Consider the following 26,230-nt stretch of genomic DNA (forward strand, 5'->3'; position numbering starts at 1 on the left):
GGTTAGGGTAGGCACTTTATATTTAGGTGTTCTAGTTTTTGTCAATCCACTTTATGAGAGGTGTTCATATTCTGCCGGCGATGGCAAGGCGTACACTGTGATGAACATTTCTTAGGGTAGTAAATAAAATTACAATATATAATCACAATGATTAACAAAGAGACAAACGACTGCTCTCATCTTTAAATTAATTAACCAGACATCAATATTATTTTTATTTATTTAATCATTATGTATTTCTATTTTCGTATCTGTGAAGTGCTACTGACACTTATTGTAGCTAATAAATTCCAGTGATCTGCAAGCTTTGATGTATCTAATAGCAGCGCTAGTTCACGACATGGATCACCGTGGTACCACTAATAGCTTTCAAATACAAGGACGTAAGTTAACATTAAACTATTTCTTTATCTATCCCCGTATTCCTACTGGAACGGGAAATTCTATTCGATAAATAAATAGTAGGGGATCCGAAGAGGGGATTTTTGCAGTTACTCGAGCGCGGCTGATGAACATAAGGGACTATACCTCCACCAGTATGAGACCTTAATATTGGTGGGAACCAAAAAAAACTAGCTTCAGAAATATTCAACCAAAACGTCAGATAAGGATAGTAGGTTAGTTAATTACTAAAAGATGCGCATTTCGAAAATCTAACGATTTGAACGTAATGTAATGGATTAGGAGGGTCCCAAAGTTACAAAATAAATTTGTAGCTCTCAAGTTACGAGCCTTTTATTGTAGCTCTCAAGTTACAAGCGCAATTATTTTGAAGGAAATTATCTCTTAATTAATCGCTAAAATTTTCTGAAAATTTCCGTTAAGTCAAAGTTATAAAAATTGCTAATGATTAGAAGAATAAATAACCATTTATTCTTCCTATCATTTAATCTATCAAATGCAATCGGTATGATGCTTTAATAACTGCACATTTAGGATCCCGGGCTCCCCTACTAAAATGTTAGATATATCTACAGAAACGACCCTCGCCGCTCTGTATTCGAGCGAAGGCAGCGTGATGGAGCGCCACCACCTGGCGCAGGCGATGTGTGTGCTCAATACTGAAGGCTGCGACATCCTGGAGTCTCTGCCGCGACGAGACTACGACAGGGCCCTCATGTTGCTGCGGGACTACATCCTGGCCACGGACCTGGCTAATTATTTCAAGTTAGAACAGTGGCGTAGCTAGGTAACCAAGGGCCCTGGTGCAAATAAAAAAATTGGGCCCCACTAATATTTAAACTGGTTAGGTAAATAAATCCAGTAAAAATATTAAATATACAAACACTCCTTTCGTCAGTCGTCGTCGTTCGTGTTCTACCAACACTGCGCTCTCCGGTGCGGGGTCGCCATTACAACATCTAGGACCCCAACGTCCATCGGCTCTTCGAACTATGTGCCCTGCGCATTGCCACTTCAGCTTTACAACTCGCTGAGCTATGTCAGTAACTTTGATTCTTCTGCGGATTAGACGATGGTACATTACCACAAACCTTCTGTAAGAATTTCCAAACATAGTCTCAAACCGCCTGTAGACTTGATCTTAATCCAGCAATTTCGCCGCTCCGGGTATACATTTTGCCACCCATTCAAAAACACAAAAAAAACTTTCTTTTTTAGGGTTCCGAACGTATGTAGGTACGTATAAAAACGGAACTTTTGTATACGATCTCTCGAATGTTTGTCTGTCACATTAGATTTTCTCGAAATCTATTGGACCAATTAAATAAATTTTGCCACACTTCGTTTTGCCGCTCTGGGCAAAGGTTACCTACCTTTGAGAGATATTTTTCAAAATTTTATTACCCGACTGCAAGAAGGGTTATTTTACGACTTTGTTCACATTTTTTAATTTACATAATTATGCTAATTTACAGCTTTCTAGTAGTAATAGTCTCTGCGCTAAACCTCGAACGGACAGACGGACATGACGAAACTATAAGGGTTCCATGTGGACTACGGAACCCTAAAAAATGGCAGTATCCTCTCGCTACAGGAATCTGAACGAGTACAAAGTGATTTCGTTCGACTTCCAAAAAGGCAACCGCGTGCACATCAGCGCTCTGCACAGTCTGCTGATGAACGCCGCCGACCTCAGCGACCAGCTCAAAGACTGGGGCAACGTCAAGAAGACTGCTGTTAGTTAATAACGTCATCTTTTTTGGAGTCGATGTTTCATATATAGCCACCGGTATGAATACAAATATGGGCAGTAAAATTCGATAAACGAATGACAGCGTTACGTTTATTCACCGTGTTGCACGCTGTTGGCGGGCGCGCGTTACGGCCTGCTGCTCCTCGATTGCGCACCTTTCACTTTTCAGGCGGAGTTTGAGACGTACATAGTGTATGCTGCGGGGCAACATACACCTATTTAGGCAGTCGATCTGAAAGAGTAAACTCTATTCGTGCGTCGAAGCTGACACAAATTTTTTTAAACGACTTTTGTTTATTTTAGTATCTTGTTATATATGACCAATATTCCCATTCCCCTCCAACTAGTCGGAAAAGACTGTATTTGGAGTGGGTACGACAATAGTCACTTGACTCTAACAAAAATTAGCTCTTAAAAGACATGTTACAAACGGATCCCTACATCGATAAATGTTGGTAGAACACCCCTTATATCTTTTAAAGACCTATCCAACGATACACCAATGAAATAAACGACAAAAAAAATACTCCCCCCTCTTTACATGTGGGTGAGGTACCTACCCTAAAACCTACTCATGCTAATTTACATATTTCTAGTAGTATTAGTTGTTGCGCTAAACCGCGGACAGACCGACGGAAGGAACGAAGGGTTCCTTGTGGACTCGGAACCCTAAAATGCCCCTACGAAATATTTTTAGACCCCCAACTTGTGATACATCATACAGGCAGCAGTTCTGACAGAGTTCTTCAAGCAAGGAGATGAGGAGAAGAATCGTGGAGACCTGCCCGTCCTCATCATGGACCGGGAGAAGTGCTTCATCCCCGACCTGGAGGTGCAGTTCCTCAGTACGACCTGCGTGCCGCTGTTTAAGTTAGTTATAAGTATACCTACTTATCTAAGTAATTCATAACTAGCAGACGCTCGCGACTTTGTCCGTAGAAGTCTGAGTCGCGCGTCATCGTACACATGAAAGAAAGTGGGGTGCATCAGTTGTGGGTTTATCTGTCATCGCTAGCCACCTCCCGGCCCCCGCGGACCATCGGGAGTGTTACGAACGGATTTGCCAAGCTATATGGAGATGCATTGCACCCAAATTTTGCAACAAAATTGTCTGTCGTTTCTTGAGAGGAACGAGGTGTAGCGTTATCCATACAAATATTATTGTTTAATCATTATTATCCACATTAATATTTAGTTCGTAGGTTATCTATAAGTTTACAACGTACCGAATTGTAAAGTCGACATGTGGCGCGCACATGTCGATACTAAGAACTCAAGAACACATTTCTAACCCAATGTATTTAGTTATATTAAACCAGTTGAACAGTAAACGGCGATCGATAAACACGCTTTTCTTTGCCACCTTACCTTCTTACCACACGCGGCAAAGAGGTAAACTCACACATCGAAAATATTTAACACTAATCAATATATTCTGTGTCCTTACACTACACAATTTTTTCACAGACTAACAAATCAAATCAAACACATGGCTTACACTTGTTACACAGATTATTCGATTATCTACTTGATAGATGTTTTGTTGTTTCGCCAGAAGAATCGATTATTTTTAACCGACTTCCAAAAAGGAGGAGTTTGTACGTTCGGCTGGTATGTATGTTTTTTTATGTATGTTCAGCGATATTTCTATAATTTGTGGACCGATTTTTAAATATTGTTTATATCACAAATTTGATATCTATACTTTATACTTATAATATTATCAAGAGGAAATCTTTGTTTGTATGTTTGTTTGTAATGAATAGGCTCAAAAACTACTGGACCGATTTTAAAAAATCTTTCACCATTCGAAAGTTACATTATCCACAAGTAACATACGCTAAATTTCATTTTGGAACAAAATTGAGTTCCGTAAGATATTTGTGTTTTTCGAACACAAGGTGTAAAAAATCAACCCGTATAGTTGAATGTTTACATCGAGTATCACGCGGACGAAGTCGCGGGCATCCGCTAGTAATTAATAAGAGAAGTTACACAAATTTGATATAATTAATAAGAGTAGGGAGAAAAGTCATATTACTAGAAAAATGTTGAATTGCAAGTGGAAGGACATAAGAGGAGAGGAAGGCCAAAGAAGAGATGGTTGGATTGTGTGAAAGAGGACATGTGTGTAAAAGGAGTGGATGTTAAGTTGACGAGTAAAAGAGATGAATGGAAAAGATTGACATATTTTTCCGACCCCACTTAAGTGGGTTATGGGTAAGGAGATGATGATCACAAATTTGATATAATTAAGTTAGAAATACTTACAAATGAAACGTAACTTTGTCTTCTAGGTACTGTTAAGTTGTATTCTGTGTCGTATAATAAAACAAACTCATTAAAAAAATAATGGATTGCACAATTGGTGTTTCAGCATTTTAGGTCGTATCCTGCCTAAAGCTCAGCCATGCGAGAAAATTATAGAAAACCATCTCGAGCGATGGGATGCTGCTAAACCGATTTTTGCAGAGGTAAGACAATCGATATCGAGTCGTGATAGCCCAGTGGATACGACCTCGGCCTCCGATTCCGGAGAGTGTGGGTTCGAATCCGGTCCGGGGCGTGCACCTCCAACTTTTTAGTTATGTGCATTTTAAGAAATTAAATATCACGTGTCAAACGGTAAGCTTCAAAGGAAAAACACCGTGAGGAAACCTGCATACTTGAGAATTATCTTATTTCTCTGCGTGTGTGAAGTCTGCCAATCCGCATTGGGACAGCGTGGCGGAACTACTGGACTAACCCTTCTTCTTTCTGAGAGGAGACTTGTGCTCAACAGTGAGTCCAATGTGGATTGTTAATGCAGACGATTAGATAGTTGTTAAAGATGAATGATAATGATGATGGTGATAGAATCTTTTTTTAGGTACCCATAGCAGCAGGTTTATCTGTCCTAGTCAGTCCAGAACTAGATGATTTGATTGAACAGCAATTGAAGGAAAAAGAGAGACAGCGATTGGAGGAAATGACCGACGAAATCGCTAACTGAAGCGAAAATTGATATAACTAACGAAATTTTCATGTATTAAAATTTCGGTGTCGTTGACATTAGCTAGTCTTTGAATTATTGTAGAGACCATGGGGATTTTTTTCTCTGTGGCCCCAGAGCAAAAGTCCCCATGGTTTCTGCAGGGACTACCTACTTAAATGATGGTATGCCTATCTATGATTATTTTGTAGTTTTCGTATGTAATATAACATTCTACAATTTTTACAACGTTCTACAATTCTACAAGAAACCAACATTGTTAGCAAATAAAACATTTATTGTTGTCAATAAAACATTTATTTATACAAATAAGGTGGTCATTTAGTTATTCAGTAAACATTCTACGGTTTTAACACTAACATAAACGTTACACAAAGCATTGGAATCATTTTATAACTAAAACAAAAAAGATAAGATTTTATTTATAAGCCCAATCTTTTCAGAGAAAATTTCGAAAAGGCACGACATTTTCCTGTCATTTTAGTTATCTTTAACGACATTCGTAATGGTAAATAGTCCTACTTTTACAAACAGACCAAAAGCTAATTATATATTTTTATCGCTCGAAAGGTCTGCCTGGAAGTAATGCACCTATCGAAAAAGTATTTTCTCAAATTAAGGAAGTCGAACTTAACTATTTTGTGATTTGTGTCGAAGAACTTAACTATTTTGTGATTTGTGCTTAAATTATTTTGTGTTTTTTTATCTTATTATCATTTACTTTTTTTATGATATAATTCTACAGATGCCCTGATTTGACAAAAAAATATATGGTTACGTTAGGTCAGTACGGTAGGCAACTTACTATGGAGTATGGTACCTGGGAGTTAGCATGTTCTAAAAGAGTCAATGTATGTCTTTTTTTCTTTATGTCTATGGGATAACGTGAAATTTCAAGATATCAGCCATCGATCTCCTATTAAAAAATGGATGCACAATCAGTGACCAAAAAACGTCCCCACTCAATGATTGCCAAACAACTTCTTGGCACGCATTTCAAATTTAACCTTAAACTCAATCTTTAAGGTTGAATTTGCTCTGAATTTGGTAATTAATATATTGGACTATATCTAAAGGCCTTTAGGTATAATTTTTTTTTTACCGATAATTCTAAAACAGTCAAAGCAAAATTGGCCAGTTTTGTGAAATTTTCAACATACAATCATGCTTTTATTATAAGAAGTCAACAAAATTGGTAACAACTTTTTGCTAGATAATCTTAAAGTGTGGTTTTAATGGAGTTTTACAAAGGATTGCCGCGAAGCTAATGTGCCAAGCGAAAGCGGACATTATTTGTTATATTATGTCAAAGAAAATTTGCGGTTTGTACGGACGCTTGAGGGTTTGGGACCCTTGAAACTTACTTCTACGTGGTAACTAACCAGGGCCCAAGCCTCCCACCAGCCAGACCTGGACCAATTAAGAAATCTCAATCGGCCCAGCCGGGGACCGAACCAAAGACTCCGCCTTGTAAATCCACCACGCATACCACTTTGTCACGGAGGACGTCCTGTTAGCGTAAAAGCGAACATTTTAAAAGTTTTAACATTGAGATACTTCCTTAAATATCGTATTACCACAAAAATAAGTATTTTAGTAACATCAAGATAAAAAAAAAATATCAAGATTTCGAAATCGGTGGATACAGTTAATTTTTGCAGCTACACATTTATAATCTACATACTACAATAATTAATAAAACCAACAAATAGTCAATCATCAAAAAATTCGTCATGTGTGGAATGAGATTAATCAATCTTAATAATATTTACATTTTTGTAAAATCAAAGATATATTATTATTTTTTAAATACATTTCACAAATTATTTTTAACAAAACAATGGAAACATGAATATCACAGAAATATCATATCCTTTGGTAGTATACATATTAAACGAAATTAATTAAATTGTATTATATGTATATACTAAACAAATTAAAGACAAAGGAGATCATTCATTTTGGGCCCTTTTTGAAAGTGCCGGCCAACGAAAAAAAATGGCACGAATCGTTAGAACTAGCCACTTAGAGTAATAGTTAATATGGCATGAAAGTTGTAGGAGGGCTCTGAACCAAGTTATACAGGTTCGACGATTCGTTATTTCCATACATTTTGTCGATTCGATGACTCGTCACTTCAATGTAGAGACATCGAACCTTTATAACTTGGTTCATACTAATCATTTTGTCTCTCAAAAAGTTCAAAGTGTTTATTAAACGCAAGCTTTTGGGAAAGGCTTATTATAGTGTTAATGATTATATTTATGATAAAAAAGCTTGGCGTTAAACTGTAATATACGACTGTGTGCTTAGTTTTAAATAAGTTTGTAAAATGGTGGTAAACAAAAAAATCCTTGGCTGAGTTTGTTGTGGGCTCTTTTCGGACCAAGGCGCGTTTGGAACCCTCGTAACTTTAGTTTTAAGTTTTCGACTATTATTACCACCATTAGATTAAATTAAATTATGACATAATTTTGACCTTTCAAAAGTGTTTGTAAACTAAGCCTAATTGAAATAAATGAATTTTGACTTTGACCTTCCACATTTGTGCCATGCCTATTGCTCCAAATGGGCAGTTCTAATAATACGTACCAGTTTTTTTTCTCATCGGGCTCTTTTGAAAATTGAGAATATGTATGGAAATAACGAATCGTCGAACCTGTATAACTTGGTTCAGAGCCACCTGACAATTTTTATGCCATATTAATTACAAATGGCTAATTCTAACGAGTCGTGCCATTTTTTTTTGTTGGTCGGCACTTTCAAAAAGTGCCCAAAAATGTATGAAGCGTGAATGATCTTTAAATGATCATTAATAATTATACTCGTATTTGAACATTTAAACAATTTTTGTAACGTATTTGGTGAGTTGGTTGCTATGTAGGTATGTTATACTCGTAGAACTTCACATTCCTTCAACCGATCAAACCATTTTCGATAGGTTGAACTAATTCTGTTACGAATTCTTTCACTAATAGCGAGAGGTCCATTTGTTTTTGTTCTTGTTCTCTGTAAACACAATAAAATAATCAATAAGTCTAATCCAAAAGTGCTGGAATGGCGACCCCGCACTAGTAAGCGCAGTGTTGGCCGACCCCCCACCAGGTGGACTGACGACATCAAGCGAGTCGCAGGGATTCGCTGGATGCAGATGGCTGATGGATTCGTGATGTTTGGAAGTCCCTACAAAATGTCCTGCAGTGGACGTCTATCGGCTGATATCATGATGAATCTAAATACATATACACCGTGCCGTGCGTGCGTGACATGTATGTGTCCAATATAAGGAATCGCTTGGTTATATTAAAAATGAGTTCAAACAAATTCACACGCTAACGAAAAAACAATCAATATTGATGAAAAAAATTAAACATCCTGTTTCATTATGTTTCGTAAGTATGAAGTTAATTAACTTTGACCTAGTTTCAGAAATTCATTTGTTTAATACCTACATACTTACCACGAGTCGGCGGCACTGACTTTATTTTCTTTCGCACTATGCACGCGGCATTAACAAAAGCTTTTAACAATTGCCGACTATTTATACGGCTATGGGTACTCTGTTTTTCGCGGAAATCATTCTTCTTACAGGAGGCAGGGTCACAATCCACAGCGTCCATCTAAAGACATGCTATAGCTATTAAGATAATGATAGTTACTTTATGGTAGGCGCGTCACACACGAGCTCCGAGTAATACTTCAGCTTGGGTTCCGTCCCGCTCGTGCGTAGCGTAACGCTGAGCCCGTTGCTGCACTGGAAGTGGATCATCTCCCCGTTCGTGTAGTCCTGATCTAACCCAGTGCCCAGCACTCCTGAAGTTGAAAAAAAATATCATTACCGCTAAGCGTTTTAGCATTCCGGTACGATATCGTGTAGAAACACAGGAAGTAAAACTATAAGAAATCGTAATATTGTTACAACTGTAAATTAGAATACTGTATGATTTTTTTTAAAAAAGAACAACTGTTGAGTTTTTTTGCTGGTTTTTGTCAGCAGAACCTGCCTTCCGAACCGGTGGTAGAATCTTTACAAATAGTCAACTGACGTTTCAAAAGTGCTTGTAAACTGAGCCTACTTGATATACCTAAATGAATTTTGAATAAAAAACCGAAAGGGGTGTGAATTTTCATCCTCCTCCTAACAAGTTAGCCCGCTGCCAACGTAGCATCATCACTTACCATCAGGTAAGATTGTAGTCAAAAACGTGTCAAGAATAGAAAAAAATATATCATTATCAGCCTAATTTTAAAAACCAACAATATGGGGTGTAGCCTCCCTTCTTCATCAAGTTCATTAATTAGCACTCTCAGATGTTAATTACGATAAAAAACTTATTTATTTATACTTTATTGCACAAAACAAAAACAATAACAAAGAAAACATAGAAAACAAGTATGTGCAAAGCCGGGCTTATTGCTTATAGCAATATCTATCAGACAACCTTTTTCATTTTCTTTTTGAGTGCCTCATTGGTCCAGCGGTTTGAATTTATGCGGCTTAGGATCGCGAGCTCCTGAGTTCGAATCCTAGTCAGGCTAAGAGATACTGAGGTTTTCTATCTTAAAAATTTCGGTTAAAATTCTTAACTTGGAGTTGGAAAGTAAGGATTGTAGTAAGTAGAAGAACATGGGTCTCTGTCTTCCCTTAGGGGTAGATGAATGAGGCGTAATGATAAATAAATCCGCGGTTTTAATGACAACGACGAAATGTTTAAATCCTGAAAAAGTTGTAATGATTAAAATTATGACGGCCTCCGTGGCGCAGAGTGGTATGCGCGGTGGATTTACAAGACGGAGGTCCTGGGTTCAATCCCCGGCTGGGCCGATTGAGGTTTCCTTAATTGGTCCAGGTCTGGCTGGTGGGAGGCTTCGGCCGTGGCTAGTTACCACCCTACCGACAAAGACGTACCGCCAAGCAATTTAGCGTTCCGGTACGATGTCGTGTAGAAACCGAAAGGAGTGTGGATTTCATCCTACTCCTAACAAGTTAGCCCGCTTCCATCTTAGGTTGCATCATCACGTACCAACAGGTAAGATTGTAGTCAAGGGCTAACTTGTAGAGAATAAATAAAATAAAAAAACTAAATAAATCTGACTTACTCAAATGACACTCTCCATTAGTTGGTTCTGGTATTTTAACTCCGCAAGTGAAGTCGTTTACGAATACCACTTCAGAAGAGCCGACCTTCTTTGGATACTGGAAAAGAGAAAAACGTCTTGCGGATATCAGCAAGTAACTTTAGAGAAGGTCATAGAACAAACGAGTGAATTCAATTTTCAATTCAAGGATTTTCGAAAATGGGTTAAAATCAATATTATCCCAACTTACCAAGTGCTAAAGGGAATAAATAAAATGCGAACAAACAAAAGCTTGTAAAAATCTTGTCAAGTTTTATAGATTTGTTAACTTACATGCGAAATACAAAATTGGTCGCGACGCGCGCGCACAACGTATGTAGGTAGCGATAGATTACGTGCGACTAATTAATTTAGATAAGTGTTCAGTGGTGCGAGGGAAATAACGGGAATTATGCGGGACAGAGAGGAACTTATAGGATGCGTTGGAGTATAGGAGTGAGATGGGAAGCGTTAGCTTTGCGCGAACAAATCTTACCACACCCGGTCCATGGTAGTTCCTGATCCTGCTGAAGATCTTCGTGGTGATGGAAGGCTCGTGGACCAAGAAGTAAGAGTTGCGACACACGTGGTAGCCGTACTCAGCGTATAGCGCTTGCAACTGCCTCTCGAGGGATGAGCCTTTGGAGTAGAGGTTCGATGCTAAGGAAGCCACCTGTAAAGTAAATCTATATTTATAGCACATTTGCTTGTAAAGTGTCTCTTATTTCACCAATTTCAATGCATCTCACTATGCACATGTGCCGTAATGTAATGTTATCATCTGTCTAAAAACGAACGGTACTTTTTTAAATTAGCAAAGAGTTTTTATGACAAAAAATTCATAAAAAAACATTTTATGAATAAAATTACCTTTGTGAGATAAAATACAATAAACAAAGATTTCTTTAATTTTTTTATTAAATTAACTTTCACTAATGGAAAGTTAAATTTTTAGCGAGTAATCGACAGAGTCAATCAATTACGTCAAAGTTTATTAAAAAATGTCAATTAAATATTTTTTTATAGAATAGTATTATAGGACTCAAAAGTGATTATAACCAAAATAAGACCCTAGAATGGCAGAGAATGATCTTGAGTGGACTCACGCACTTGTGAACGATGTATGTAGGATTAAAGGATCCTTTGATAGTCGACTAACACTCCCCTTTTCCACTCAAGTCACTCTCCCCGCCTATCCCAAGTAACCCATAAAGAATTACACATCAAGAGATGTAGACGGCTCGAACGCCACGAGCACACTGAAGCCGTCCGTACCGCAATTCGTTGCTACGCGGCGATAACAATAGTAACATTTCTTCAGCAATAATTGTTTGATTTTATTCTTAAATATGGCAGCACTCAAGTTTCTGTCGGCTAACTCTGGAGGTAGTTAATTGTACAATTTAGGAGCCATGTAAAATATGCTATTATTATATTATGATGTTGTATGCCATGTATAACAGATTTTATTTTTCCTACGTTCACAATCTGAATATTACATTATGTTCTGAATATTACATTAGTTAGAAGCAGTTTTACATACATGCACAGCGGCGGAGACGCCATCTTTGTCCGGTACGCGCGGACTGCACATGTACCCGATTGCCTCCTCGAAGGCGAACAGAGGGATTTTGTCCTGTTGCATTAGCAGCAGTGTTGTGTTCCCTGTGCAAACCACAACAGTATACAAAAATAAATAAATTACATATATTTGCACAATACATTCATCACTATCTAACCCAAACGTAAGCATGTAGCCTGTGTTGTGGGCACTATGATAGCTGATTTCATCATATAAATATACGTACTACATATAGATAGATACATTTGTCATTTTAGATGTAATAATGAAGACAGACAAGCGTTTGATACGCACATTGATGTGTAACTGAAATAAATGAATCTCCTATAGTCTAAGTAATGTCCTACAGTCCTTGGGCCTAGGAACAAGATACTTAATATTTTTTTAAACTGCAAAATGTTGATATAGAACGGAAAGAGCGCGAAAAGGATCATGGTTCGCTACGTTCATAATTTTGTCCGTCTCGTCAAATATCACATATAATATTTTGTTCTTGGGTCAACGGACCATTGCTCGAATAAAACTCGACAAGGACGAATACAAAAAGAAACACGCAAATCTACAAAGATATTATTTTATATACTAGGACTATTTAAAATTTTCTGATGTGTAAACTTCTCTATCAGATTTAACTTGATTGTTTTGATACTAACAATTTACTGATTAATAAGAAAAACGCTATCGGCGATAATGGTATATATTTTAACAATTTCAAGACGTCACGTAGACACTAAACATTAACCAAACGGAATGTTTGACAAAATTATTAGTTAAACTAAGGTACTGTTAAACATGCTCTAAAATAGCATGCTAAAAACGTGCTCCATACGAGCATGTTTATCATCAGTTTACATTTGCTACCAATAAGCATGCTATTTTTAAGTATGCTTCTCAATAAGCACGCTCAAAGCAAACATTCCAATAATTGCACATGCTAATTTGTATCTATCGCTTTTTGTCTATAGTATCGTGTTAGACAGGGACAGATGAAGGTGAATAGAATACAGAATAGCAATGCTGATCGACTTTTGCCCCCTTCCACCCGCGCAGCAATTAGCATGCTCATAAATCTAACGACTGTTAATTCTTGAGCAAGCTCGAAATAAGCACGCTCATTATTAGCAAGTTGCGATACACATGCTAATAAGTAGCAACTGCTCAATAGTAGCATGCTTTCGTGCTTTAAATGAGCATGTGTAACAGTAGCTTTAGTTTGACTTTTATTCCTTTAGTGACATCAAGTTACATCGTCACGTTTGCGTTTTTGACGCTTGGAAAATTTGAAAAATACATGATATTTAAATTAAGTTTTATAAGAAATCCTTTACTTTTATTAATATCGATAAATTCCATGTACTATACGAAATTAATATTGTTTATATTAAATTTGATATGAGTCAACTATCCTATTGGAATTTTAAAACCATCCTTACCCATCCACTTAAACCCAGTGAGCGTCTCCACGAACTGCGCCTTCCCCTTGGCAATAGCCTTCAGCATCCTGGAACTGACGAAGCTGGCGAGAAGGAATATCTCGTCTTCATCTTGTACTGCGCCGTGCTTTGCGTGCTGCTTCAGTATCCACCAGCCCAACAGGGAACCCATCTCGTTACCGGAGAACACTTTCCACGACTTCGATCTGGTAAATTTGCGATTATAGGTATATTTTTTTGAAAATATTTCAAGACTAGCGGACGCCCGCGACATCGTCCGCGTGGAAATCAATTTAAGCTTTCAACCCCTATTTCACAACTTTTGGGGTTGAATTTTAAAAATCTTTGAATCACATTACATTTCGTATATTTTTTATGATTTATGGACAAATTTTTATAACTCTAAAAATGAAGGGCTTTCCATACAAAGTTCCAACCCTTGTTTCACCCCCTTCTGATTTAATTTTTGCAACAGGAAGTCATATAAACTTCTCCGTATTCCTTTTGGTCTCAAATCGTGCCCAAGTTTCATTTGAATTCATTCAGTAGTTTCAGCGTGATGCCCGGCCAACAAAAACATGGACAGACAGACAAGAAATCGAAAAAAAATATTTTAGACTTCAGTATTGATTGTATAATGCCCTCCTATAAAAATTTTCAAAATATTTTCATTGTACAGAATTTGACCTGTTACAGTTTTATTATAAGTATAGTTTTACCAGTTCACACTTAAATATACGATTTGATGTAGATTGGCGACGTTTTTATCAGAATGATAAGAAGGGTATTGTTTTTCATGCGTATCTTGTATTATTGCCTCATATCTTCCAAACCGCTGAACGGATATCCGTAATTTAGATATCATCAGATTTGTCTTGATAACTCAAGTTTTCTTAGATAGGTGAAGTTAAGAAACTAAACCCAGTACTGCGAGAATCATCGTTTTTCCGGACACCTGACCCAATAATTAAAAACAGTTGTGTTACTCACTCAAAATCATATTCTGCGACTGCGAGTCTGTCTGCATCAGGGTCGTTGACGAGGACAAGTTTGACATTATTCTTCTCTGCCAATTCTTTGCTGAGTTCCAGGCATTCCCTTTCTTCTGGGTTGGGGAACTGCACTGTTGGGAATTCAGGGTCCGGGTCCTGTTGTTCTTTTACGCTGATTGGAGCCTAAAATATGACATCTTTGTGAAAACCCCAAAAAATTTACGTTATTTTTTATCTTAACAAATTAACTGCCACATTGGTCTTTAGTGATTAGGTTTTGCCTCTGTCTTCGTGGCGGAGTGGTATGTGCGGTGGGTTTACAAGACGGAGGTCCTGGATTGGATCCCCGGCTGTGCTGATTGAGGTTTTCTTAATTAATCTGGCTGGTAGGAGGCTTCTGCCATGGCTGGAGATGCACCATGGTGTCCATCTTCGGTGGAGACCATGTCAGGTCATTATCATTATCATAATTATAGTGTTAGATAGTGGCTCAGACCAATTACAGTAAAACCTGCCTCGCTAGACGTTACCCCTTTGTCAAAAGTATAATATGATCAAGATAGTCTATCGAATTTATACAAACTGGGTATAAAGAATCGATGTTTCACTGTGTTCGAACCGACCGACCCGTTTTCAAATACGCCATCTCTAAAAAAACTGGAATATATTCTCTGAAACACCTCAATTATACGTGCCAACAAAGATCATTATGTGATAATAACTCATTGTAAGTTTATTTTATTTTTCTGACCTTCAAATTAGCTTCTTCAAAAGCTTTGACCACAGATTCATATCCGACTCCATGCATAGCGCTGTACACAATGTCTATAGCCGCGTTTTTATTGTCTTCTAGAACGTCGTCATGCAAGCTAGACCTTATGTACTGCAAGTACTGCACGGTGACCTCCTCGTAGCAATCCGACACTAGTTCGTGGTTACGAATCTCTTCGATATTCCAATGGTCATCTGGTATGCTGAAAATGGTTTTTGGAAATCAATCGTGAAAAAATTAAAAAATGGTGGTAAGTAAAAGTCGAAAACTCAAAATTAAAATTAAGTTTATGTATACTATCACTTAACAAAGTTAACCAACTTTCTAGATAAGTTATAATAGACCCGTTGCTTAGCAACCACACTTAGACAATCTCGTGTTGTGCATCCTAGGTCTACAGTAGGCCTATGTGCACCACGAGTATCTCGAACCAAAAAAAGACAAATATCACCCAATAAGGGCTAAATCGCAAATATTTCGTTCCGGTGGGACGAAAGAGAGCGATAGGTATTTCAACTCCACCGATATTAGTACACAATGTCTTATTTTCTTTAGGAGATGCATTAGCATCTTAACTAAATGCATTAAGTGAGTAATAGCAAAAAGTATGATGGCGAAGTATTGTAAGTTAATTTAAGCTAAAAAAAATTATGTTCTCATGTTAGCGGGTAAGCCATTTTATGAGAATTAATATGATCCTTGACGTCCCCACAGATGGGCAAGCGCTGTACACTCGTGGGCAGGAAAAATTAAAAATGTATTTTTTGCGTCAAGTCGAGCCGTCATACACGCAGCGACCTACACACGATCAGTTATAGCCGTGGGTGCTGCAGAAACGTTTGTATACTCATAGCTGGGCATTAACTCGTTAATCCGTTAATCGTTAATTAACGAAGTTAACATTTTTATTAACGGATTAACTTTTAAAAATGTTAACGGACCCATTAACTTCCGTTAATATGCAGAAGTCCGTTAATCGTTAATCCAATGCCTACTATTTACCGCGCGACGTGATTAACAGGTTTAGACAAGTAAGAAATTATGAAAGATTTTTTATTCAAAGAAATCAACAAATTACTATATTTATGTTAAAATTATAGATAAAATCAACTAAAAACAAATTATGGCACTTTTCCCCAGTGTTCACCTTTATTTTACAGTGGGGATCTCACACAATGATATAAAAATGCAATATTAACGGATTAACGATTAACGTTAACTTGCGTTAATTCTTCCGGAATGTAACGCTTTAACGTTTAACGAAGCTAACTTTTTTTGTAGCGGATTAACGATTAACGAAGTTAACTATTTGTTTAACGGTGCCCAGCTATGTGTATACTTGATCGTCAATGGCTAGCATATATGTCATTCACACATACTAGGCCTATAGAGGACCTTTTCCTGTCTATCTCTGTCTCTTTTTTACACGTACATACCTCAAACATGTCCATATTTCCTCGAGTATATTGTCATCGTGTGGCCCAATGACCTGCGAGCCGTTGCTCCAGTACACCTTGTACCCGTTGTCAGTCTTAGGGTTATGGGATGCCGTCACCATGATCCCAGCGGCGGCCCCGAACAGAATGGTGCCGAACGATACGAATGGTGTGGGGCACACTTTAGAAAACAGGTGCACTGGTATTGAAGCCGATACGAATACTTTGGTTGTCAATTCCGCAAACCTGCAAACAATGACATGATGTTTTTTGTTTAAAAAAAAAGAATATTTGTCCTATTTTTTATAATATGACCAATTTTCCCATTTAATTACCCCCCCTGAAAGACTGTGGGTACGACAATAGACCAATTGGGCGGGGATTGAATCACCACCCCTCGTTGATGAATCCAACCGCTCTTACCGTTGAGCTATTGAGGCTTTTATTTAATTGAATTAGGGGATTTACTGAACGCTAAAATACCTCAACTCGGATAAAATCGCTCTTGATGTTGTGCAACGGCCTTAGGCCGTTTTATCTTTCTGATTGTTTTAGTACCTTAGGCTTCTTGATGGGACCTCATCATCGTCACCGGGGGTTTTGGGCGAGCGCAGAAGCATCGCCTGATGGGGCCCGAAGGCAGACGCAGAAGAGATGGGTGGAACGACTCTCTAAGGCCGTCTCCACTGAAACTCAGACCTCGGCTTATAGGGCCGTTCTGGAAGGGTGTTTATGCCTGAGTGTATCAGTCCGGGCGCCCCCGAGATCGTGACTTAAGAAATCCACGTCCGGGTGACGTCAGATATCGGGGTTTTTCTTTTGTTAGACTGTCTTTTCATGTCGGTCTGTATATGTCTATATGTATATCTATATGTCTATCTGTATTATGTGTGTGTGATTTATGCTATTTTCATGCTAAGTAGACTTACTTTACAGCAATAATCGGTTCAAACGAAACTATATTCAATACACTACGTGCAAGAAATCTAAAAAGACATGACAAGCTAGTTAATTTATATTTAAAGGATAGTTAATGTCTAATTAAATGGCCGATAAGTTTTTTTTCACAGACTTGACACGTGAACCAGTTTGAAAAAATCTAATTAATTGCACGGAGAAAAAAATATCAAGGGCGACAGGTTCTATATTATTGTACTAAGCAATACTGTGCTTCTTTTGCTTTGTTTGTTGACATAGTTCGATTCTATTTATAGTATAGCCAAGCCAATTTAATACCATAGTATATGTAAAGCTACATTAATTCCCATAAAGCTCATTTTTCAATTTCAATTAATTCCCATAAATCCTCAAGGTCAAACTAAAAAATGGGTTTTTATATAGCTTATGACACTCAAATAATGCGGCTTACTAGTAAATAATTATTTTCAGTTTTAGTAGGTAGATCCAGAGATTACCCCCTACCATACCACAAATTTTACATTTTATAGTATTATAGTAAACTAGCTGACGCCGCGCGGTTTCACCCGCGTAGTTCCCGTTCCCGTAGGAATACGGGGACAATGTATACCCTATAGCCTTCTCGATAAATAGGCTATCTAATACTGAAAGAATTTTTCAAATCGTACCAGTAGTTCCTGAGATTAGCGCGTTCAAACAAACAGACAAACTCCTCAGCTTTATAATATTAGTATAGCTAGTACAGATATGTAGTTCAGTATTCAATACCATACGTATAATAATTGATTATGAAACACAGCTAAAACTCACTTGATATTAGGTCGGGCATACTCCGACCTAATGGTCGGAGTATGCCCGACTAGTTTCGAACCCATACGGGACCCTTAATCATGAGCTGGTTCTTGCATCAGTTTAGATCGTGCCGCGATGCAAGAATCAGCTCATGATTAAGGGTCCCGTATGGGTACTCCGACCTAATATCACGTGAGCTTTAGCCGTGTTTCATAATCAATTAATATGAATAACACGATAGTTTAAATTCTAAAATAACCATACGTATACCCAACAAACAATAGTTTTGCATAACAAATGACTATTATTACTTTTTTTTATGCTAAGGCAAGTCAAGTACTTTTTATTAGTTATGATGTTTACTTCTTTATTTGCATTTGCTATGTAAACATGCAAAGTTATGATTATGGCGTTAAAGTTAATAAAATAAAAGGTAGTGATGATTATAATACACATCTATTGTTATAAACGTTTAGCGTTAACTTTGTTAAACATTATCTATTATAGGTACATTGTTACTTAGATAACAATATAAACGTCGTACTTTATCATCTCATCTCCACATGTTATAACTAAAGTTTCTTTTTATCTTGGATAGGCTTGCGCTTGACTACAATCATACCTGATGGAAAGCAATGAAAGAAAACAAAAGGAAATCAGTTTATTCATTCTTAGTGTCACAAACAGTATAGATATTACATGACTGTCTGTGACACCAAACAGAAAAGGTTTACAGCTCAGCATTAGCCGTTCATCGCAGAAAAGCAATGCCCAGCGCTGATTATTATCAGCTGAGACCCGGGTGACGTCACAGTCAGTTATAATTACCTACTAATCAAAATACTTTTAATACATTTAAAAGATAATAAAAAAATCGGGATGCTGTAATGACAACCCCGCACTGGAAACTGACTGACGGCCTCCGTGGCGCAGTGGTATGCGCGGTGGATTACAAAACGGAGGTCCTGGATTCGAACCCCGGCTGGGCAGATTGAGATTTTCTTGATTGGTCCAGGTCTGACTGGGAGGCTTCGGCCGTTTCTAGTTACCACCCTACCGGTAAAGACATACCGCCAAGAGATTTAGCGTTCCGGTACGATGCCATGTAGAAACCGATAGGGGTATGGATTTTTGTCCTCCACCTAACAAGTTAGCGTGCTTCCATCTAAGACTACATCATCACTTACCATCAGGTGAGATTGTAGTCAAGGGAAAGCGCAGTGTTGGTCGACCCCCCACTAATTGGACCAAAGACATCAAGCAGGTTGCAGGGAGCCGCTGGGTGCTGGCGGCTCGAGACCGTTTTGTTTGGAAGTCCATGGAAGAGGCCTATGTCCAGCAGTGGACGTCCATCGGCTGATAATGATGATGATGATGAAACCTTGATGAGGTATAAGATGAAGCGCGCTTGCCTAGAAGATGCCTATTCACTCTTGCCTTGAAGGAGCACAATTTTTTTTTTTTTAGCAGTTCTAATTAGAAACGTTGATGCAAAACGTTTTGTTGACTGGACTGGGTTTTCTGTTATCCTTTTGTTTAAAAACTACTGTATGAATTCCCTTACAGTCTTAAATCGTGTACAACCGAAAGAAGTGTGGATTTTCATCCTCCTCCTAACAAGTTAGCCTACTTCCATCTTAAATTTCATTATCAATTACCTTCAGGTGAGATTGTACGAGTTGTAAAGAATAAAAAAAAATGTCCTATGAGAAAATATTCCGATCGGAGTGTTTCAAATTATTTTCTAACATAATGCTAATTGACCTCGTGATATTTCGTCAACACATAGGTACCTATCCATTTACATCAAAATAAGTTTAACTGATAATATTATGATATAATATTTACGTCAATGGTTGATAGGTAATTTAAATAGTACGCGGCCTGTAAGTTGACCTACGCAGTAACACATTTTCCGATATTACCGACGTGCGGAGGAGTAGGTAACGTTTGACGGCCTCTGTGGCGCAGTGGTATGCGCGGCGGAGTTACAAGACGGAGGTCCTGGGTTCGACACGATGAGGTCCTGGCTGGGCCGATCGAGGTATATTTAATTGGTTTAGATCTGGCTGGTGGGAGGCTTCGGCCGTGGCTAGTTATCACCGTACCGCGTTCCGGACGATTTAGCATTCCGGTACGATGAAACCAAAAGGGATGTGGATTTTCATTCTCCTCCTAAAAGTTAGCTTTCATCTTCGATTGCATCATCGTAACATCAGATGAGTAAAAAAAAAATCAACACCTTGAGGACATTACAATTGACTCCTCCATTGATCTTGATAATGACGTAACGACCGACAGACGATTGCTACCCAAACAACACAAACACAAGCTCAAAGAGTAAAATACTACACAGCATCTCAGGTCCTCATGACAACCAAACACAGTACCTACTAACATCATTCGAGCCAGCCCCTGTAGCCAAGTGTTTCTCTTTCTACGATCATAACGTACGCTCTGAAAACTAGAAAAATGTATAGGAATGACATCTGCTATCGACAGGTCACGTGATCAAGATCTGTCAATTGGTGTCAAGTCAATCCGCACGAGCTGTTAAAATTGTACTAACTGTTACTCCAACAAACTCTTTCACCAATGCAAAGCTACATTATCAGTAGCTTAGCATACTATCCCCGTATTCCCATAGGAACGAGAAATAAAAGGGGAAAGATGACGGGGTCCGTCAGTGTAAAACACTATAACTTGGCGACTTCGGTCGCACTCTCCCGATGGCCCGCGCGGGCCGGGGGGCGTGTAGCGATGAATGAAAAACCCACGACTGATGCAGTTCACTTTCCCGTACTTACGATTTCACACCCACACAGTCTTTGCCCCCGTCGCCCGCATATAATGGGAGTGTCATACTACCACGAGACTATAGCAATATGTAATCTTAACTTATCTTTTCCATGACTGATTACTTATCTATATGTTACAAGTGATTCAGATTTAATTTTATTTGTAATGTGTAATAAATATTTTTACTTATCTTTTTATCTTACACAGTAATCTAATGAATCACAAATTTATTTTGCTACTAGCCCCCCGCGACTTTGTTCGCGTAGAATTCGATTTTATCGTATTTTTTTATTGAGAAAGAATACAATAGGGAACTAAAGATAACTTATCCAATTATCTATATGTATATGACGACGTGAAATGGTGTCAAGAACACTGGCTGCATTTGGACGCGTTGGACAGCCAGGATGATTGTTTGCGCAAAAAATGAGCCAACCTTCTGTCACCGGTCATATATTTACAGTTTGAATGATATTAAGCATAAGCAAGCAAGCAAGCACGTCTATATTCTTAGAATGACCCATGAAAATCGGGCCAATAGTTTTGAGTGATGCTTGAATAAACAAATAGACATATAAATTCCAATTGACAGAATTTTTAATGACATACCTACATTTAATTCTAATTCTAATTATTGTAATTATAATTTGGTAAATATGACTGTTATTTTTTATTATATTATTTCATTTATTTTGGTAATTGTAACTGTTTGTATGATGAAATGATGATTATGATTAAACAGCATCAGTTTTGGGATTTGTATTGTCTAACTGCCTGGGTTCAGTCGTTAGCTCACGAGTTACGAGTATGTGGCTTCGGAATCACGAAGTCCTGGGTTGCGTTATGCAAAATTGAGCTTATCTTTGTTCAGAGAAAATTTAAATAGCAGCCAGTTTGTGGGACTCTGGCGATTTCCTTGAAATCGATTTTTTTTTTTTTTTTATTTTTTTTTTAATTTTTGTAATTACCTTTGGCTGTTGTGTCGCCCATCGAAGCCCACAACGATGCCATTGTTCAGTTGTGATTGATTACAAACTTTCTGCAAATATGAGCACAGGCCCTGGAAACAAGTCTACGTTTATAATTTTATGAAATCCTCACAGTTTTTAAGTTAAATGCAAAGATGACCGTTGAGTCCGATATTCATAATAACAGGATATGAAAAAATGCCTATTTGATATCATATGTGATATGAAAAATTGCTGATATGGTTATGTCAGCCACTGACGATTAAGTAAGCTCACATGTCTGCAGCGATAACAGCTTGACATCCACTAAAACTGATCGTATGTTGGTCGCAGTTTATAGAGTGTCATATATACTGTATACATAGGAATTGTTAAATTTCTACAGTATGTACGAATAGTGCCTTTTTTAAGGAGAAACTTCTGAAAAACCTGAATATTTTCTTAATACTCTGCGCATTTGGCCAGCGTGGTGGATTATTAGCTTAACCCCTCTTATTATCATTTTCTTATTCTGAGAGGAGACTCGTGCTCAACAGTAACAGCCGACCATGGGTTGTCAATGATAATGATGACAAGCACATTTTGACTCCGTATTGTTAGTATGGTACCACGCGACGCATACGTAGTGCTTACCCTAGTAAACAACTTTGTGCACGCCACTGTTGGTTCTCTTTATCCTTTTGTTATGGGTTGTTGATGATTAAACGACCTCCTCCTGACTCCGTATAGTTAGCATGGTACCGCGCGACGCATTCGTAGTGCTTACTTTAGTTAACAACTTTGTGCACGCCACTGTTGGTTCTCTTTATCCTTGTTATATACACCGTACCTGTGCAGTTTGAAGCACCACAACGTCATTCATGCACATGTATCCCGCCGCCATACATCCTCGCAGCCCCGCCGTGCCGAACTTCTGCCGCTTGAGCATCGTCTTCTTTAACTTGTGCCATTTCGAGTTTGATATGTCTGACAATACTTCGTTACGTGTCACTGGATTCTACAAGGGGAAATATATTTTCATTAATCATCGCCATCATCATCATCATCATCAGCGTCGTCATAATAAACTTAATCAATGTGATTGTTGTCAAGTTAGTTTATTGTTAAGCTTTAACATTTCATACAAAATTACATACTTACCTAAATTTTACTAAAAAGGCCTATTAACGTATATAAATATTGGTGTAATTATATAAATATTGATGAAATTAGCATGAAAATCCATACAGTACTTGAGTTATTGCAAACAGACATACAAACATAGACCAACCCTCAGTGGAGCGGCTGGATGGTAGGAAGCTCTTTATCATATCTATATGTAAGGAGGGAGACCTGACTCTGTAATGGTCCATTTAAATTGGCTGATAATGGTGATTATGATAGATGGACCAACCAGAGCATACATTTTATCTCAGACATGAACATCCTCAGATCAATAGTCTCAAGAATGTCACAGGTTTACAAACATTATACACAAAACAGAGTGTTTTTGTTGGATCACAAATGTACATGGACATGAAGAAAGAAAGAAATCACAATTTATGTCATAATAATAAAGTAAGGCATCATAAGTTGATTAGATTTAAAAACAAACTAGGAATTTTAATCTTTAGCAAATTTATTAATTGGTGTGGATTAAAAATGTGTCTCAGTCTATATTATCATTTATAGCTGATAATAATGAATGTCACTTAACAAAACAGTCTAGTTGGGATACCAAAAGGGTAGGGGGTAGGGTAGGGTAGTAGGGTGAGAGTAGGATAGGGTAGGGTTACGAAAGAAGTGTACATAAGTCGAAGTGAAGCTTGACCAGGTCCACTAGTAAAGCAATATTTATGATATTTCGACTATTTTTATCATTAATATGGATATCAGCTAGATCACCATTTTCTCTCATTCTATTTGAACAAATTAAGTAGGTAAGTAAGTCCATTATGCAAATTTGTTTAACTCATTTGTATCAATCAGCATTCATTGATGTGACCTTGAATGTCTGTATGCTATGGCTGAGATAAATATATCTTGCTTATTCACAATTTACTATCAATACATAATATTATGTTTGGTTAATTTGACCTGATTCATCCTAAGTACTTGATATTAGAAATGCAAATGTTAGTTTGTTTGTTACTTTCTTTGCTAAACATCTGAACCAATTTAATTTTTTTTATCTAGCTAAATGACTTATCAGCAAGAAACACAGGCTATATTTAGTCCCATATTTTTTGGTGTGGGTGAAGCCATAAGGTGTCCATTAGTGTATATTGAACCAAAAAGTCCATCTGTGGCTTTAGGTTTGATTGTATTTGAGGGATTAAAATAAGAATATTATGTACTTTCATTATACTGGTTTAGGGATTAAAATAAGAATTATTAAATACAGCTATCATTATGCTGGTTTAAATGTTAAGATGGAGTTAGTGTTGTAGGTTCGAGGTCTGGGTCCAAGATCTACTGAGTTTTACTTTTTTCTAAGAAATAATTCTCAGCCCGGTAGATTTAGCAAATTGGTGGTGATATGGTAAGCTTGTTAAGCTTTCGATCCTGGTCATTATCATTAACAACAAATTTTGACTGCCTCAGTGGCACAGTGAATTTACAAGATGGAGGTCCTGAGTACGATCCCTGGCTGGGCCAATTGAGGTTTTCTTAATTGGGTCCAGGTCTGGCTGGTGGGAGGCTTCGGCCATGGCTAGTTACCACCCTACTGGCAAAGATGCACCGCCAAGCAACTTAGCTTTCCAGTATAATGCTGTGTAGAAAGCAAAAGGGGTATGGATTTTCATCTTCCTCCTAACAAGTGCTTCCATAAAAAAATAAAAAAACAATGATGGTGACTGTCAAAGAATCAAAACATTAACAGTTTACAGAAACTTTTTTTTTCAATTTAAAAAAAAATATTGTCATCTTTTTAATTATGACCAATTATTTCCATTCTCATCCAACTAGTTGGGAAAGACTGTATTAGAAGTGAGTCCAACGGGCAGGGATTGAACCCACCCCAGGTGATGAGTTTGACCACTTTACCATTGAACTTTTGAGGCTTAGGCTTTTGAGAATCATAATGTTATGACTCTAAGCCCTCTAACTCCCATTAGAACCGGGTTGCTGAGTGCCCTATTCTTTCACCACTTTAGGGGTTGAATTTTAAAAATTCTTGAATCACATTTTATTTAATTTTTTTTAATGATATTAGAACAAATTTTTAAAACTGTAACTTTAACAATGAGAGACTTTCCATACATACTTTCAACTCCTATTTCACCCCCTTCCTTTTCTTATTTTAGGGTCTAATGTACACTATGTTTTGCTCCAAGGTCTTATTTACCATTATGCCAAAATTTATCTTGATTGGTTCAGGCGTTTAGCCGTGAAAAGGTAACAGACAGACAGACAGACTTACTTTCGCATTTATAAATGACTGGATAAATTAGTATATATTACCTACCTTATCATGTCTGAGCCAGCCCTCAACAGCCGCATCTAGCTTCGAATCACCGCTTCTACATTCGACCATTTCAACTACAAGTTAACAATTCACGTATATATATTTAGCGTTTAGATATTTGAATGTAACTGATATATTTTGTGGTTTATTAAGCAAAGCAGCGTAGAATAGGCGTTTGTTCCAATATTATTTAACCTTTAATGCAAAAGTCGGCTAAAGACCGATAGTGAGTCAGTTAATTAAACAAATTGATAAGCAATAAGTTACCCGATCGTAAAAGATTCTAGCGAATGATCACCACAACCAAAGAGCCACTTGTCGTTATTGGACTTTCAAATCGCGAATCGCGAATTAGTGTAAACTACTGTGATTGTTATGCTAAGAAAAATGTTATTTGTTCATGAACATGAAGGATTTTAGATTCAATCAATTACAAATGTTAGTAAGCAATTTCGAATTTTAAATGCTTGAAATAAAGTCTATAATTATTTACCCTTATGTACTTTCAAAAACAGCTGTCACCATGCCGGTCATGGTTGAAATTGACAATGACAATGACATTGAACGTTCTAAAACTTATCTTGTACGTAGACAGAGAGAGTTCTTTTTTCAGTTTATGATCAAAAATGACGGTTGAAAAAACAAAATAAATATTAAATGAATTGATATCCGATATTCTCGTTAAAACTTAAAAATTCATTTGAATATTTTAGTAAATTGTAAAAGCAATGAATGAATTTTCAAGTTTGAAAAGAAAATAATGAAAGCAATGAATGAATTAAATGAATTAATTTTCAAGTTTTAACGAGACACCAAGAAAAAAAA

At 37.4% G+C, this 26,230-nt stretch overlaps 2 protein-coding genes across 4 annotated transcripts in view; one reads left to right on the forward strand and one right to left on the reverse strand.

Moving 5' to 3' along the window:
• Positions 1–5,290, forward strand: part of LOC112058492 (cGMP-dependent 3',5'-cyclic phosphodiesterase-like) — a gene marked incomplete in the record, with an annotated part of 11,805 nt that extends 6,515 nt beyond the window's left edge. The window contains 6 exon segments of the mRNA XM_052883364.1: positions 306–383; positions 978–1,167; positions 1,997–2,138; positions 2,880–3,025; positions 4,533–4,629; positions 5,025–5,290. Of these exon segments, the coding sequence (XP_052739324.1) occupies positions 306–383; positions 978–1,167; positions 1,997–2,138; positions 2,880–3,025; positions 4,533–4,629; positions 5,025–5,147 (776 nt within the window).
• Positions 5,291–5,421: 131 nt separating this feature from the next.
• Positions 5,422–25,832, reverse strand: LOC112058491 (phosphopentomutase). 3 transcript variants are annotated; one of them, XM_052883362.1, is made up of 13 exons: positions 25,520–25,832; positions 25,406–25,484; positions 22,787–22,954; positions 21,958–22,049; positions 16,481–16,726; positions 15,024–15,246; positions 14,271–14,455; positions 13,281–13,486; positions 11,809–11,930; positions 10,762–10,938; positions 10,248–10,344; positions 8,807–8,960; positions 5,422–8,156 (listed from the first exon to the last, which is right to left on the reverse strand). In XM_052883362.1, exons 2-13 carry the CDS (start codon positions 25,472–25,474, stop codon positions 8,063–8,065), a joined length of 1,833 nt encoding a protein of 610 aa, XP_052739322.1. In that variant the 5' UTR covers positions 25,475–25,484; positions 25,520–25,832; the 3' UTR covers positions 5,422–8,062. The 3 variants fall into 3 exon arrangements, with proteins under 3 accessions (XP_052739322.1, XP_023955130.2, XP_052739323.1); XM_024099362.2 differs by having other exon boundaries at positions 25,406–25,479; positions 25,673–25,830; XM_052883363.1 differs by lacking the exon at positions 5,422–8,156 and having other exon boundaries at positions 8,802–8,960; positions 25,406–25,479; positions 25,673–25,831.
• Between the last annotated feature and the right edge of the window lie 398 nt (positions 25,833–26,230).

Source organism: Bicyclus anynana, chromosome 9 (assembly GCF_947172395.1).
Source record: "Bicyclus anynana chromosome 9, ilBicAnyn1.1, whole genome shotgun sequence".
NCBI classification, from domain to species: domain Eukaryota; kingdom Metazoa; phylum Arthropoda; class Insecta; order Lepidoptera; family Nymphalidae; genus Bicyclus; species Bicyclus anynana.